Source organism: Bombus fervidus, chromosome 10, assembly GCF_041682495.2.
Source record: "Bombus fervidus isolate BK054 chromosome 10, iyBomFerv1, whole genome shotgun sequence".
Classification (NCBI taxonomy): domain Eukaryota; kingdom Metazoa; phylum Arthropoda; class Insecta; order Hymenoptera; family Apidae; genus Bombus; species Bombus fervidus.
In genome coordinates, this window is record NC_091526.1 from 8,120,119 (window position 1) to 8,134,051 (window position 13,933).

The 13,933-nt window shown below is 46.2% G+C and overlaps 1 protein-coding gene across 7 annotated transcripts in view; it reads right to left on the reverse strand.

Annotated features, from left to right (window-relative positions):
* Positions 1-13,933, reverse strand: part of Hr38 (Hormone receptor-like in 38) — a 58,475-nt gene that overhangs the window by 29,514 nt on the left and 15,028 nt on the right. The window contains exons 1-2 of one of the 7 annotated variants that reach the window (XM_072011506.1): positions 4,479-4,862; positions 2,188-2,381 (exon numbers count right to left, since the gene is read on the reverse strand). The exons of 1 other annotated variant lie outside the window; for it this stretch is intronic. In XM_072011506.1, the coding sequence (XP_071867607.1) occupies positions 2,188-2,308 (121 nt within the window). In that variant the 5' untranslated portion in view covers positions 2,309-2,381; positions 4,479-4,862. Of the gene's footprint in view, positions 1-2,187; positions 2,382-4,478; positions 4,863-9,499; positions 11,483-13,933 lie in introns of those variants that run through there. 5 more of the 7 variants (XM_072011505.1, XM_072011504.1, XM_072011507.1 and 2 more) reach the window with 5 other exon arrangements.

Below are 13,933 nucleotides of genomic sequence, written 5' to 3' on the forward strand. Positions count from 1 at the left end.
CATATCGACATGCAACCCAGCATCCGTAAGCCAATTTACATTTCGTCGTGCAGAAGCGATGCCGGCAGCTTAACAGGGATCATACGTGAACGATTCAGGAATCCTGAAGCCTGGAAGTTAACGAGCGCGCAGCGAAGATGCCGCGAGGATGCCACGAAGACACCGGTAAGAGGAATCGTTCGTACACGAGTGGCGTAGCGTGCAACAAGCAAACGAGTGATTTAGTCGCTTAGATCGAGGTCCGCATACCGAACGACTGTGACCGACTCAGGACGGATCGAGACCCCGTTGGGCCTCGAGGCCTCAAGGCCGGCGAGCTCGTAAAGCCAATTCGTGCCTCTCCCTCGTTCGACCAAGCGGATTTTCATCGCGCCAGACGAAGACGTGCATCAGTCACAACCTGCTGCAACCACTTCATGGCTACCAGCCAGTTGTACTTACGTTCCTCCAGAAGTACTCGTCTCGTTAATGTTAATGTTTGCAAATTGTGCGTTACGTCTGGGTACCGATAAAATTACAGCACGAGAGTGAACGTCGATACTGTTCTCTTCGACTCTGAGCAATTTTGTAAATTTTCATTGGACGATCAAGTAAAGTAAGCAGAATTTACGAAGATTTTTAGATCGATTCTGATACTAAATGGATTGGTAGAAAGTTGAAAGAAGCTACTCGAAACTGTCGCTCTTTTATTCGAAAAATTATAAATACGTATTATAATAAGCGCGTGATTTACTGGCTACTTAAAAAAGTAGCTGCGATCACCTTGGCAAATAACAGCACGCCATTAATCTCCGGTTGAATTCATTGCCCTATCTTTTTTCAATGGGTTTTTTCCCTTCTTTCTCGTCCACGCTAATTTATCGTTGTTAAACAAGCTATGCTTACGGAAAGCCGAGAAGCACAGATTCACGTGAAAGATAGGCTTCCCAATGTGTCCGCGGAACGCGAAACTGTGGAGAAAAGCAGAAAACGCGCGCGCCCTGTAAATTGGGACACGTAGCGCGATTCCACGAAATTTTATCTGATCAAAGTCGCTCGGGCAAATCAAGCGCGGGCAGACACACGCTCGACGTTGGATCACGAGCTGGAAAACAGAACGACAATACATCTGATAACTGCATCAACACCAGCTGGCCGAGTTCGCGCGCGATCCATTGCGAAACAATCGAACGCGAGGCCTTTTCTACGATCGAACTTCGACATCGCGGTAAAATTTTTTACTCGTGGCACGTTAAAATACTCCGAAATTACACGGCTCTATGCGTTACAACGTTTCCTTAAAGAAATTCAATAGCTTTCCTCTTCTTAATACCTTTCTGTCCTTCGATTTGCAACCCTCTGCTTTTGCAATCACAAATTCGTTGTCCTTCTTCAATCTTTACCATGTCAATTAAAAGATTGTAACCCAACGAAGATTCTAAATTTAATTATCAGAAAAGCAAAGAGAGTTATTTAAACCAACCCATCCTTTTCCACCTGTTAAAATTCGACGCTCAATATCGCAGTGGTCTATCCTCTTTAACCGGCGGCCTTGCTCGCCCCCGTTAAACGGACTCAGCTGCGCACGTACATGAACTACCACGCATGCAATATCAGTGTGGATCGTCAACACACAGTCATACGAGAAACTTCATCCCCCACTGCCAGAGTCCTCCCCCTTGCACAGCTGCTTGCCACCCTTTTTCGACCCATCCTCTCCCATCGCCTACACCGCCACCCCTTGCCTCCCTTTCAACTAATGACGTCATACTGCGACGTCGTTGATGACGTCATTGTTGTACCGCAGTTCCGTTCATCGATCGACGTCCTCCCCATGTCTCGTTCGTGGGTGGAAAACGGGGTGCCCCGATTGCTACGCTTTACCGACTGTTTTTCACGACTTCAAAGAGGTCTGTAGGTTTCGCGATACCGCATCTGACATGATTTGATTAGCCTTTGAACGATCCCTCGACACAATCGGAGGTTATTTCAGTTACAGTTAATTTTCGATAACGAATATCGTGATCCTATGTGGAAATAGATAACTTGGATTTCCTCGAATCGGCTTGAAATTGTCTGAAATATCGCGACTAGGAAATCGAGAATCGTTCTAGCGATTTTCCCGATGAAGAATTTCCTTGTAGTTACTCGAGAGCCAGAAACTGTTTTAACGGAACTTGCCTAAGATCGGTGCGACTACAATGCTACCTCCACACTGGCCTTGACTTCTTCCGCGGAATTCACGCACCGCCCGGTCGACTTCTCGAGATTGTACGTTTCGATGGCCGGTATTCCTCACGTGCTTGAATAAAGCTCGAAAGACGAACATTATGCGTCACTAGTAATGGTAATGACTCAACTTTCGAGGCATAGCGACGCAATACTGTTCTATACTGCAACATCTAAAGGAGAATTATAAATCAGTGACGAGAGATAGAATAGAAAAGCGTAAGAATTTATTAGTGGTATTGACGATAGCTAATCGACAACGCTTCATATAACTGTCCAGAGCATTCCCCGGCGAGGTCACGGCAAGAGTGCGATAGCTTTCTTATATAAAAATTAAACGATACGTCGCCTATGTACCGCAGAAAGTGGATAAATTTACATACTTATAAAAAATACCTTCAAATATATATATAATAATAAATAAATATATATATATTTGGGCAAACAAATAGGTCATGTTGTCGATCAAGTAATCGAAAGATTAAAGATTAAAAATTGCAAGCGTCGTCAAGGGAAATATTCCTGGACTTGCCGGATCAAGTATACATATATTTCATTGACTATTCAAACGTCAAAGTTTAACGGCCAGGCCAAAATCTGTTAACCTCGGTTCACTCATGGAAAATGTTTGATTTTCACGTTTGTTAAGCCAACCAGATTACTGCGTTGAATCAATACAGACCGCCTCGTCAGTGGCACCAACTAGCTAACACACGTTCCGATACTCTTATTTTCAGGTCAGCTGGAAGACAATTACGAGGGATGAGAATTCCTACGGCCACCAATGCAGAAACGAATTTCCAACGAATCATCCTGTTACTACGTGAAAAATTTTAGTAGAGAAGCACATGACAACCGGTTGCTTTCTGAGCAACCTATCCTCCTTTTCCCTTGACAGCTCTTGCATATTTACTTGATGACATCACATAGTTACTTACTTCGAAGCGGATAAAAGTGCCGTTATATTTACGACGAGAAAGTGAAGGAAATAGTGACCACATCTCCGATCAATCGAAATCTTCTTTGCAAATCTTCTAACTACTACTTTTAAAGATTCATATACCCAACTATTGTACCTTATCACTGACTATTTTAACAATACCAATTAGCTAAGTTTCTATGTCTATTAATACATCCAAATATTCGATAACAATCGATTCTCATCAACATTCCTAATTCTCAATTACAATCGCCCTCCAATACCAATCACCCAAGCAACTTGGCATATACTTAATACCCACTTAGCAACACCCCCGAAATATCACCTTGAACTACATTCCAGGCGTCTTGCAATCAACGCCGCACCCACTCCGCCCCATTTTCTCTGTGCGCAATCGATGGAAACTTTTTTTCACCGGTCGGTCATTCACCAAGGACTGGCATCGTATCGGTATTTACGTTAACGCGTCGGTACAAAAAGCTCGCGTCAAAGCACGCTCGCGATGCGTCGTCACGGCTCTGTTTTGGCACAAGCCGCTGCCACCGTTCGCCTCCACCGCGTCCCGCGTCATCGTTTTTCCGTGGTACAACGTCACGCGGAACCCAGCCGAGTCGCGCTAATCCTGAACATCGTTGTGTTCGCGTGTATTAAATTTAGCCACTGCCACGCCGCCTATTACGCGAGCAAACGGGCACGGTAATCCTTCCTGCTGATTATCGCACGCGCCACGACCGCCCTTCTCCTCCCTCCGCGATTTTCACTTCTATTTCGCGGTCCACGTTCGCTTTTCCCGGAAACGATTGCGCGACGATGCAACCCTGACACCTCCGCAAAAATGACGGACTCCACGTGACGCGTGAGTTCCAAGGTCGCGAATTGAACTCGCTGCTTCGCGTGAATGGTCAGTGATCTCTCGCTGATAACAATTTAAAGGGTTTTTACAGATTTATCAAAAAATTTTGTAACGACAAATTTGTCGAGAGAAAATTATCGAGAGATCTGTCTTTGTCTTAAGTAGGTGGTTTAAGTTCAACTAATAAGTGGCGTGGGGGAAACACTTTGAGGTCTAACTTTAAAGTATTATTATACTGTCTGATTGAGATATTCATGGTATTTATGGTGCCATGTTACGTAAACAGTCAACATCTAGTAGCCGACGCTTACTCATAGAACCTCTCATTCATCATCACGATATCAACGATCATCGGAGAACCTGTACTGTTAAACAGGTCTCCGATCGTTATATCATTCGGCGCAGATAGAAAGTTTCTTACAAATAAATAATAAAAAAAGCTATTCGAAATAGACTCACGGCTCGGTTAAAAGTTACCTCATTTCCAACAAGCGGGACACCGCTGTAATGGGAAAGTGATCAGCAACGGATTGACGCGTCGTTGGATCCGTGGTACGCATAAAAACTCTAGCGTCTTCATGACAAGCACAAGCACGTTCGAAGTTTTTTGGTAAACACTCGAAACTCGGTACAGAGTCGACGGTTGTATTCACTGTGTCATTGTCGGCCAAGTAATATCGAGAAGCAGCGACGTGATTCCTCGATCCGCGACGAAACGAGCCGCGTGGTCGTTCCGTGGAGCGTGATGACGCGGAAAACTCGAGAAAATCTCGTGACTGGAGGCGAAAACGCGGCGATATTGACGGCCCCACCGGTCGCCAACGACGACGACAGCGTCGAAGGTGGTGGCGAAGACGGCGACGAGGACGGCAAAGCATAACGCCCGAAATAGCGTCGTCCTTGGCGGTGCGTGTGACGTCGTTGTGCTGTCGGTCGGTCGATGACGGACGGGGGCGGCGTAGTGACGTCAGAGTTAATGCCAGAGAGAGACTGGCAGCGTCGCGACGCCACGGAGTTTGCGCGCGAAAGCGGCGTCGTGCGTCAAGTTTGAATGAAACTAGCTACCGCGAGGGAATACTCGCTCACCTATCCACGTCGTTATGTATTCTTTCACAAGAGGGACGACTGGCTGGTTTCTCGAGGCTATGATCGATTAAAAAGACACTCGACTATGTAAATCTCGGCGGACTGATTGCGTCCGTGTAACGTAATCAATGCGCAAGCAAGTTTACCGTAGGTGGAATTTCGGGACGCGTTTTACGTAGACGCGAAAACGCTACACGCGACGTCTGACGCGTGTTCTTTACCGAGAAACGCAGGAGATCGGTGGAAATATATTATTACATTGTGCAGAGTATACATATCGTCCTTACCGACCGGAAACATCCATCAATCGAAGGCTTCAGCCGAGATTCCGTAGCGCGAAAACGCGTGCTGTAACATCGTAAATAACGAAAGTGGTTTAAATCCGACGAATATGGCGATATGGTAATTATATTCCACGAATAATTAGAAATACTATGCGTCAAGTCGGGAGAATTTTCACGAAAACAGGAATTCTTTCGATGTTAACGATCGATCCTCGGATGGACGGCGCGTAACGGAGAGAAATTATAGCTTGCCGCTCGAACGGCGTCAAAACTCGCGCGGAATACGTTTCCGCGCGGTGAAATCTATTTCAGGTGAAACAAGGTCGCGCGTCAGCCAGTCGCGTTACACATTTTTACTCGGTTCGCCCGAATTACCATAAACCTGTCGAGCATGCGGCCCAGTCTCGTCAAAGCGACGTTACGTACGTCGCATACGACGCTTCAATTATACATTTTGTTGCCTTTCTTCCAGGACGTCGTGTTTCTTTCTTTGCCCCTTCCTCGAATCGAAGCAATGCGCGATCGCTATCGATCCGTCGTTAATCAACCGTGCTAAAACACAACGAATCAAGTCCTCCCGGTATTTATAGCGCCACTGTCTGACTACTGACCCTTTCACTGCTGGCACGCGCGTTCATATGCATCAACGTCACTTATCGATCCTAGAGTCATTATGCGAGTCACAATCTCATTACGCTCGACTCGAGTAATCTCTCTTTCTCATAGCGAATGCGTTCTGTATCCGGCGGGCGATCAGGTTCTGCCGGTCCCGCGACACGGAGAAACGCGTATGCAAAACAGACCCGTCTACGCACACGGATGTTTTCCAGACTTCGTTCATTTTAAACGCTTTTCCCTTGGAGATTGTACTCGTTCGTATGTTTTCTGTTTCATACTTCCATCGTACGTTCGCGATGATCATGCAATTGGACGTTACGCAACGTTAAATTACTACGAGCTGGTTGTTTATCGACGAGTATTGGTTTCCATTAATTATAATTATCGGCCAATACCGTACAGCTCTTTTCTTTCCCGTGAAACCCGCTTCGAAACGTGTTCGTTACACGCTCGATGAAAGTTTTTCACGGCATAAGTCACATCGAGTGAGGAACCGTTACATAATTGAAGAAGCGGCGTAGCATTTATGCAATATGAATCGTTCAGAACCGCCCACCTAAGCAGCGTCTTTTCACCCTCGTTCCTTCGGCCCGCGAGCTCCTGAGGTCGCTTCCTGATCGCATGTCTCGCGCCGGAAATAACAGCCTATTTCCTCCCACGCATAACCGCAGCCTCATGAAAAACGCAACGCCGCAATCGAGCTTAGTTTCCAGCAAGAACCTGTCATCGCCTGATGACATCGGGCCCCTTCGTTCGACGCCTCAATGTCGATACCCCGACAGCGTATTTCCATAATATTTCTACGAGATTAATTGCGGTTATGTACTTCGAAAAGCGGGAAGGAAAACAAAATTACAGAGAGATATTCTAAATGGAACGAATCAACTGATTCACATAGATTATCCTATGGTACTACACATCGTAGTACCAGATCGTCGCGAACGCCTTATACATTTTAATCGACAGGATGATTCACGATGCCAAAGGTGGTGTCGAAACGAAACGCTCTCTGTTTTTCAATCTACATTCCGGGAACGTGGACGTCGAGTTAGACGCAGCGTCGTGCACGCGGGTGACTCGTCGGTCGTTCATCGTTCTAGCACGCCGAAAACGTGAAAAGTGTAACGGCACGTGATGCACGGCGTCTTCGTCGTTTCTTTGGTCGCCTTTGTGTCCCAGCCAAGCACCCGCGGATCGCTTGCCTCGCACGTATATTTAGTTTGCCCAGTAAAACAATGCAATTGGCCTCTAGGAAGCGCTGTCCGTACCACGGGCACTTGCCGTCAAAATACTATCCAATTTTACGATTCTACGAACGATGCCGATTATTTTCACTTCGTCGCTTAACCATTTCTGCTGATCGGTTGAATCGTTCGATTGCACTTTCGTATACCTGACCTCACCGTTAAACCGTTACGCGAGCTTTTTACGTCGATCAAACGGAAAGAAATCGCGAATTCTGAAGAAATCCATGTCGAATCCAAGATATTTTCGTTAATCCGCGTTTACGTTCAATTCTATACGTAGATGTTTGTTAATGGTTTTCTACGATAGCGTAGTATTACCTATCATAATAGGATATTATCCTTTAATTAGCGATCTAAGTGTACGCTGTGCGCACCCCTATTATGAATTACCAATATAATAATTATTCATAATAAAATAAATTACCTCTCGCCTTTACGGGTTATAACCGAGCGAGGATTTTATCGTCGATTACGGGCAATATCATTATAGAGAGGAGGACTGACGGCGACGCTGCGCGTTCACCAGGCTTTTAAAAAGAATTAAGTAGTTACAGACGTGCCAGCTCAGACGGCCGGCGATGCACGTCTCGCTAATGTCTGAGTCTGATTGCACCTAACTACTTGCGCTGTGAAACGGCAACCAGTGCGTTATTCCGAAAGCCTATTACTATTAACGTAATACACTCTCACGACACGTGTCACTTGGTTACTCGTAAACCAATGATTTTCCACGGACAAACCATTCTCGAGCCGAGAGTTTCTTTATGGCCAAGAGAAGGGAAAACGAGAGAGACTGTCACCTCGACTGATTAGATTTCTCGATCTCGATATGTTTATCAACTCTTGCTCCCCTGGGTTGACCAGCGTGTTCATTTTTTTTTTCTCTCTCTCTTTCTGCCCCCACGAAGCCTGCGTATATCGCAATTACATGCCCACGTAACGGTCAGACTGACAGCCGATCGGCTATCGATAGCGCGATGGCGACTTTTAACGGTGCCGCGACACAAGCAGGCATTTAACGCGCGGAAGTCATAATCGTTGATTTACCATTGTCACGGTCGTTACTCTCAGGCGAACCCGACAATCGGTTTTCGCAATTCGACTACGCAGCCACAGGGCAACACTCGGCACAATGCAGCCGAACCAGCGACCGCACCTGCACTCGCTCGCTACACGCTGGTTATATTTGTTCGTTCGCGTACTCTCTTCTTTCCTGCGCGGACAGGTCTCGTGCGGGCCAAGTATGTACGCGGAAAAGAAACGCCTGCCATGCACTCGGCCGACTGCCAGACTATATTTACCTTAACGTACTGATTACACCTGTAAAGTGTCCTGAACATACAAGCTATACCGAATCGAACGTTTATACCGCTCTTGAATATGGAATCTGTCGTTAGGTCTGAAGAAACAAGGGCAAATGAATAATTTATAAATACGCAGATAGTTTCACAAAACTGATCTGAGTTCATTCGTAAAGATTTAAAGAATTGCGAGAAATTAAAAATTATTTCGAGAAGGGAGATGACGATGATGATGGTGGTGATTTTAAAATAAAACTAACATAGGGTAGAAACATAATAGATAAAATGTCCGCGAATGAAAGTTGAGAGCTAAGCTTTTCTTTTGGAAAAGAATTGATCCGTTCCCTTGGAGGAACGTTAGCGGCCAATCGGCGAGCTACAGCCTCTAGATCCTTTTCACAGCTCGAATCGATTGGCTAAGAAGAAACGACTAGAGGGGGCAATTTGTCCCTTCGCTCTATCGTTCGCACCTCATCTCCATTTCGCTCGCTCTTTCCTCTTTAATGCCATACCCAATAACGTTCTTCATTTTCCTAAGAGCGTACACGCGAATTTATTGCGCACACTATTGTCTTTAGATCTTTGGTCGATTCGATCGACCACAGTCTAAAGCTCTATCATCCAAACTATCCTTCGTCGACGAAGGACAAATAAATCGAATCCGATTACGTATCGACAAGCAATTTAAAATAGTACGTGAACATTAATCGCCCTAAAATAGAATACAACACGTCGATCCATCTTCATCATCGATAATCGTCATTAATCCCACCGTCACCACCACCATCACCACCACCACCACCTTTTAACCACAACCAGCCAGCCATCAGCGAGCATTGTACAATTTCTTCGTAAACGATAAATTTACCAACTATAACAGGACGGTCCCAAGGTCTTTGTTTCTTTTTCTCCCATTTTTTTTTCCTTTTCTGTTCGGTTTTTTTTTGTACTAGGTGACTTACACTTGTTCCAGTGATCGTGGCGTTGAGCCGCGTGATGCTCGAAGTTCCGATGATGGTCATGATTGTTGTTAGTATCCGCCGCAATGGTGACCGGGTGGTACGGTGTAGTCGGTAGATGGATCGTCGTCGATCGATCTGGTTGATCGTGATCGCGATCGTGATTGTGATCGACGACTAGATGCCTGCCAGTGGTAGCACGCTGGTGGGTGGTCGCAGCACTAACTGCGGCTGCTTCCGTGGCTGTATCCTCCACGGTACGCATCGCACGTACGATCAGCACTATAGCGCTTCGTTTTTAGTCGTTTCATTCACCAAATCCAGTCGTATACTCCGGGGATCCCGCCTCGATCCCGTGACTCTCTCTCTTTTTCTTTTCAAATGCCCACGACGGCGCGCGAACGACGATCGACGGCCACAACGACCGCGACCATCCTACGACGAACGATCTCTCACTCTTTTTTCTTTCTCTTTGCTTCCTTCTTTGTCGGCCAGATTCTCGCTCCTGTGCACGGCGCGGCCGCGCAAGCGCGCACGTGCGCGATCAGAACGCTAAATGGAAGAGCGAGTTCGAAAAGTTACACGTGGTTTGGTATGACAACAGCTGATCTCGCGCCTTCTCCCGGCTCTCGACAAGATAACGCGAGAATCGCGCCAAGTTTGCAATGTTTCAAATCGATGGATCGTCTGGATATTACACGACACAAATAACACATCGATATTCCAAATCGTTTTAATCGTCAGTTCGTGATGATTACGATTGATCTCTGGATGATTTAAGCCGTTTAAGGATGTTCGTGAAGCAAAAGCATCCGTGAGAAACGAGTAAGGTGAATGAGTAAACGATGATGAGCGACGGGTGAGAGTGAAAGGGGATAACTCACAGTCGATAATTCTCACGGCTCGTAAACACCGGGTGTATAAGTCACAGGAACGTGGAATTCCTCGACTGTATCATTATCGGCATAGGTGAAAACGAGAAACGGGATAATAAACAGAACAGATACGTGCTTTATAACGTGATCCAGCCGAAAGTCGCACACACACAACTCACCCATAACACACGAAAAACAGTGGATGACACACGTGTATCACCGACCTGTCTGCGTTGTCGAAAGGCTAGACGAATCCTTCCGGAAAACGTCTTCGGAGGTCAGCACTCCACCGAGGAGCTCGAACACTTCTCGCATGCAGAATCCTGTTATATGTTGCCCACGTTCGTTCGAAATTTATCGTTCCTCCGTCCCCATGGGCGACATGGTTCTCACTGTTATAGTCGTGGCGTTCTTCAAAATTATCGTCGAACCGTTTGAATCGATGTTATCGACGAATCTTTTCCGCATCGGCTCGCCGTACACCGTTATTTGTGAACAGCAGCTTCCGAAGCTCTCGTTCTCCAAAAAAAAATATCCAAGCGGAACGATTCTTTGTGCCGCGTTTCGCGAGGAGCACAGCTCAACGTGGAAGCTGTCAGAACGTTACACGAGGACACACCGTAGTCCCGTACCCGCGGAACCACGCGCGTTCGAAACGCGCTAGTAGCCTCCCTCTTTCTGGTTGGTCACGCGAAACTCAAACACAAACGTCCTTGGCTGCACCACCTTTTCTTCCTCGCTCGTGTATGTAATCCCCAGTTTTCTCGCACTTGACACGCTCTGTCTCACGATTCACGATCCGTTTAGCACACGAAACTGATACACAATTCGTTGACAAAACGGATCAAAAGAAGCCGTGACAAGATCGATGGCCGCGAATCGACAACGATTCGCGTTATACGTTAAAATTTGAAAGAGAAAGGAAGGAGAAACCGTAGAGAATAAATAGAGAGAAGAGAAAGACAGAGAGTGAAAAACAGCGCGGACAAGTTTTACAAGAAAACGATACGCTCTCGCACGGGTGGCCGGCCGCCGCGTAACTGAGTCCGGATCGCGCGCGTTCCTCCGCTATATTAAAACCGTAGCGTGTGTAGCGACGGCGGCGGCGAACGGCGCTAACGATGACGTCACCTTTGGACGTCATAAACACACACGACAGCAGCCGGCGGATCGATGGACCTGGCTCGAGTGAGCGTCCCTATTGGCCCACGCGGCTGATGATGCCGCTATAGTGACGTCAGCATGCCACCTACCGATCACCCATCTCCCTCCACCCGGATATCCAACCCCACGCAAGTCGACCTAATCCAACCCGACCCGACCTAACACCGGTACATGGATCATCCTTTCTTCTGTTTCTTGTTCTTCGTATCCGCCTTCTTCTTCTTCTTTTCTCTACTTCTTACTCTTGGTTCGTTTTTTCGTAAAAGGAACACTCTCTCTTTCCGACATATTTTACGCTCTCGATAGCTTATTTCCTTACGACATCTCCTTCATGGTCGTCGGTTTATTTCCATCTTCTGTCAGCGTCTATTTTCCGCGTTTGGCGCTCACTTGGCCCGCTTCCGTTCATATTCTGAGTTCACCTGGTAGTCGTGCGACGAGCGTCTTGGCACCAACGATCGCTTTTGAATTATCGATGAGAGAGGAATTAAAACAGACCGTGGAAACTGATGGATAGAAATGGAACTTGTGCAATATCGTTTGTTAACCTTCCTTATTCGGATTTCTGAATTATCGGAGTGATGGTGGGGCAAAACGATAGTCAATGCTCTAACGCAAAGTATTAAGTAACTGTGAAATATGAAGAGTTATAATTTGTTATTCAGAATTTCGTAAAAATTTAATTCTTTATGAAGGAATCTATAGAAGATAAATGTTCTTTGTCCTACTCGTGACGTAATTAGAATTTTGTACAATGTTTCCTTCTCTAATCCTCGGCCGAGCAACGTGTGCGTTACAAAATTTATCATTTTACAGAATGAAGCAATTCCCAGTAAACAAGAAAATCGATACGAAGCCGCTTAAGTTGTTCCGACGTGACGCTCTGCGTATACGCTACTATCGTGAACGACGCTTTATTTCCTATAAAAATCACATAAACCACACGTTTCACAAATACTCTTATAGCACGATTACATCCAAGGAAACAGTCTGCATCTTCATAAAGAATCATCCCTTTTTGTCATTCAATTCATTCTTTTGATCTTACCCGACTCTTCTGCAGTCAAAGGTATCTTTGGACCTCGACCGATTTCCTCGTTTAAATTTCATTCTCGGATCCACCATGGATAACTACACTATAAATCAGTCGAAGCGTAAACGACTTCTAATTACGCCGATACGATTTGCAATTATTCACCTCCGGCCGTCAATCTAACGCGCTGTTTATCCGTCCATCAATGGACTGAACCCTGGATTGACGCACAGAAGCGTGATTAAATGAACACGGAAATCCACAAGCTGCTTGACAAGCATGCGGCCGGAAATAAAGGCAATTAACTGCATCTTTTCGAATCGGTGACAAAACTACGTCATAATTTACCCTCGCACATCGGCTGCGCCATCGTAATTGTCGTTTCTGTGTACGTGCGCGTGGGTCACCGATAGACAAAGACATCGGCGTGAGAAAGACGCAAGTCGGACGAGGATATCAAGCAAAATGGGGGATGAACAGAGATGAACGGACGTGGAGACGATACACGAGAGATAGAGACGAAAGCATGGATTCACCGTTATCGAGGAGTGCCGACGTCGGTCTACTCTCTTCCGCTCTCGGCTCTCCACCACCTCTGCAACCTTCATTCATGCATCAGTCGAGCTACCCCGCAACTCCCCCCCAGTGCTACCAACAGCCCCTACCCTCATGCAGCGGCCCTGGTGACTGGTGCACGCGTGGCAAAGCGGAGGCGTAAGCACGAGCCGACGTCGCCCCAGTTAATCACCCGTAAGACGAGCTCTCTTCGACACGTGACGAAACAGCAGTATCGTGTCCGCCACCTGTGAAACGAGCACTGATCTGGAAGAGGCGAAAGAGAAGGATAAGGTCGTTCGATCGGTTCGCCGGACCGACTCTTTGGCGAGAATTCAGCCGCAACAAGAGATCCCTATGAGCCGAGCAGGCACAGTCAAGGAATTCAACACCGGTGTTAATTCACGGAGAATATCGTCCGTTAGAAAAGTAAGAAATTTGCTACTAGATAAATTAATTAAAAAGGAGATATATGTATATATATAGAATGGTGGAGAAAGATGGATATTAATTGACCAGTGCGTTGAGCAGGGTTAAGCGAATAACATCCTCGCTAAAATTTTATCGTCGCCACCCAATGTTTCGAAATTCTACCTGGCTATTGCTTTGATGCAACCGTTTAATTGCGTCACAGAGATTAATTTGGGAGATAACGATGTTTATATCTGCCTGTATGTATGAAGATGAAGACATTTGTGAGAATTGAAGTTTCTTTATTCGATACTTGTAAATCGAGTACTGATCTAGGATAGACTAGAGAGAGTAAGGTCGTTCGATCGATCCGCAAACCGGAATCTTCCGGTGAGATGT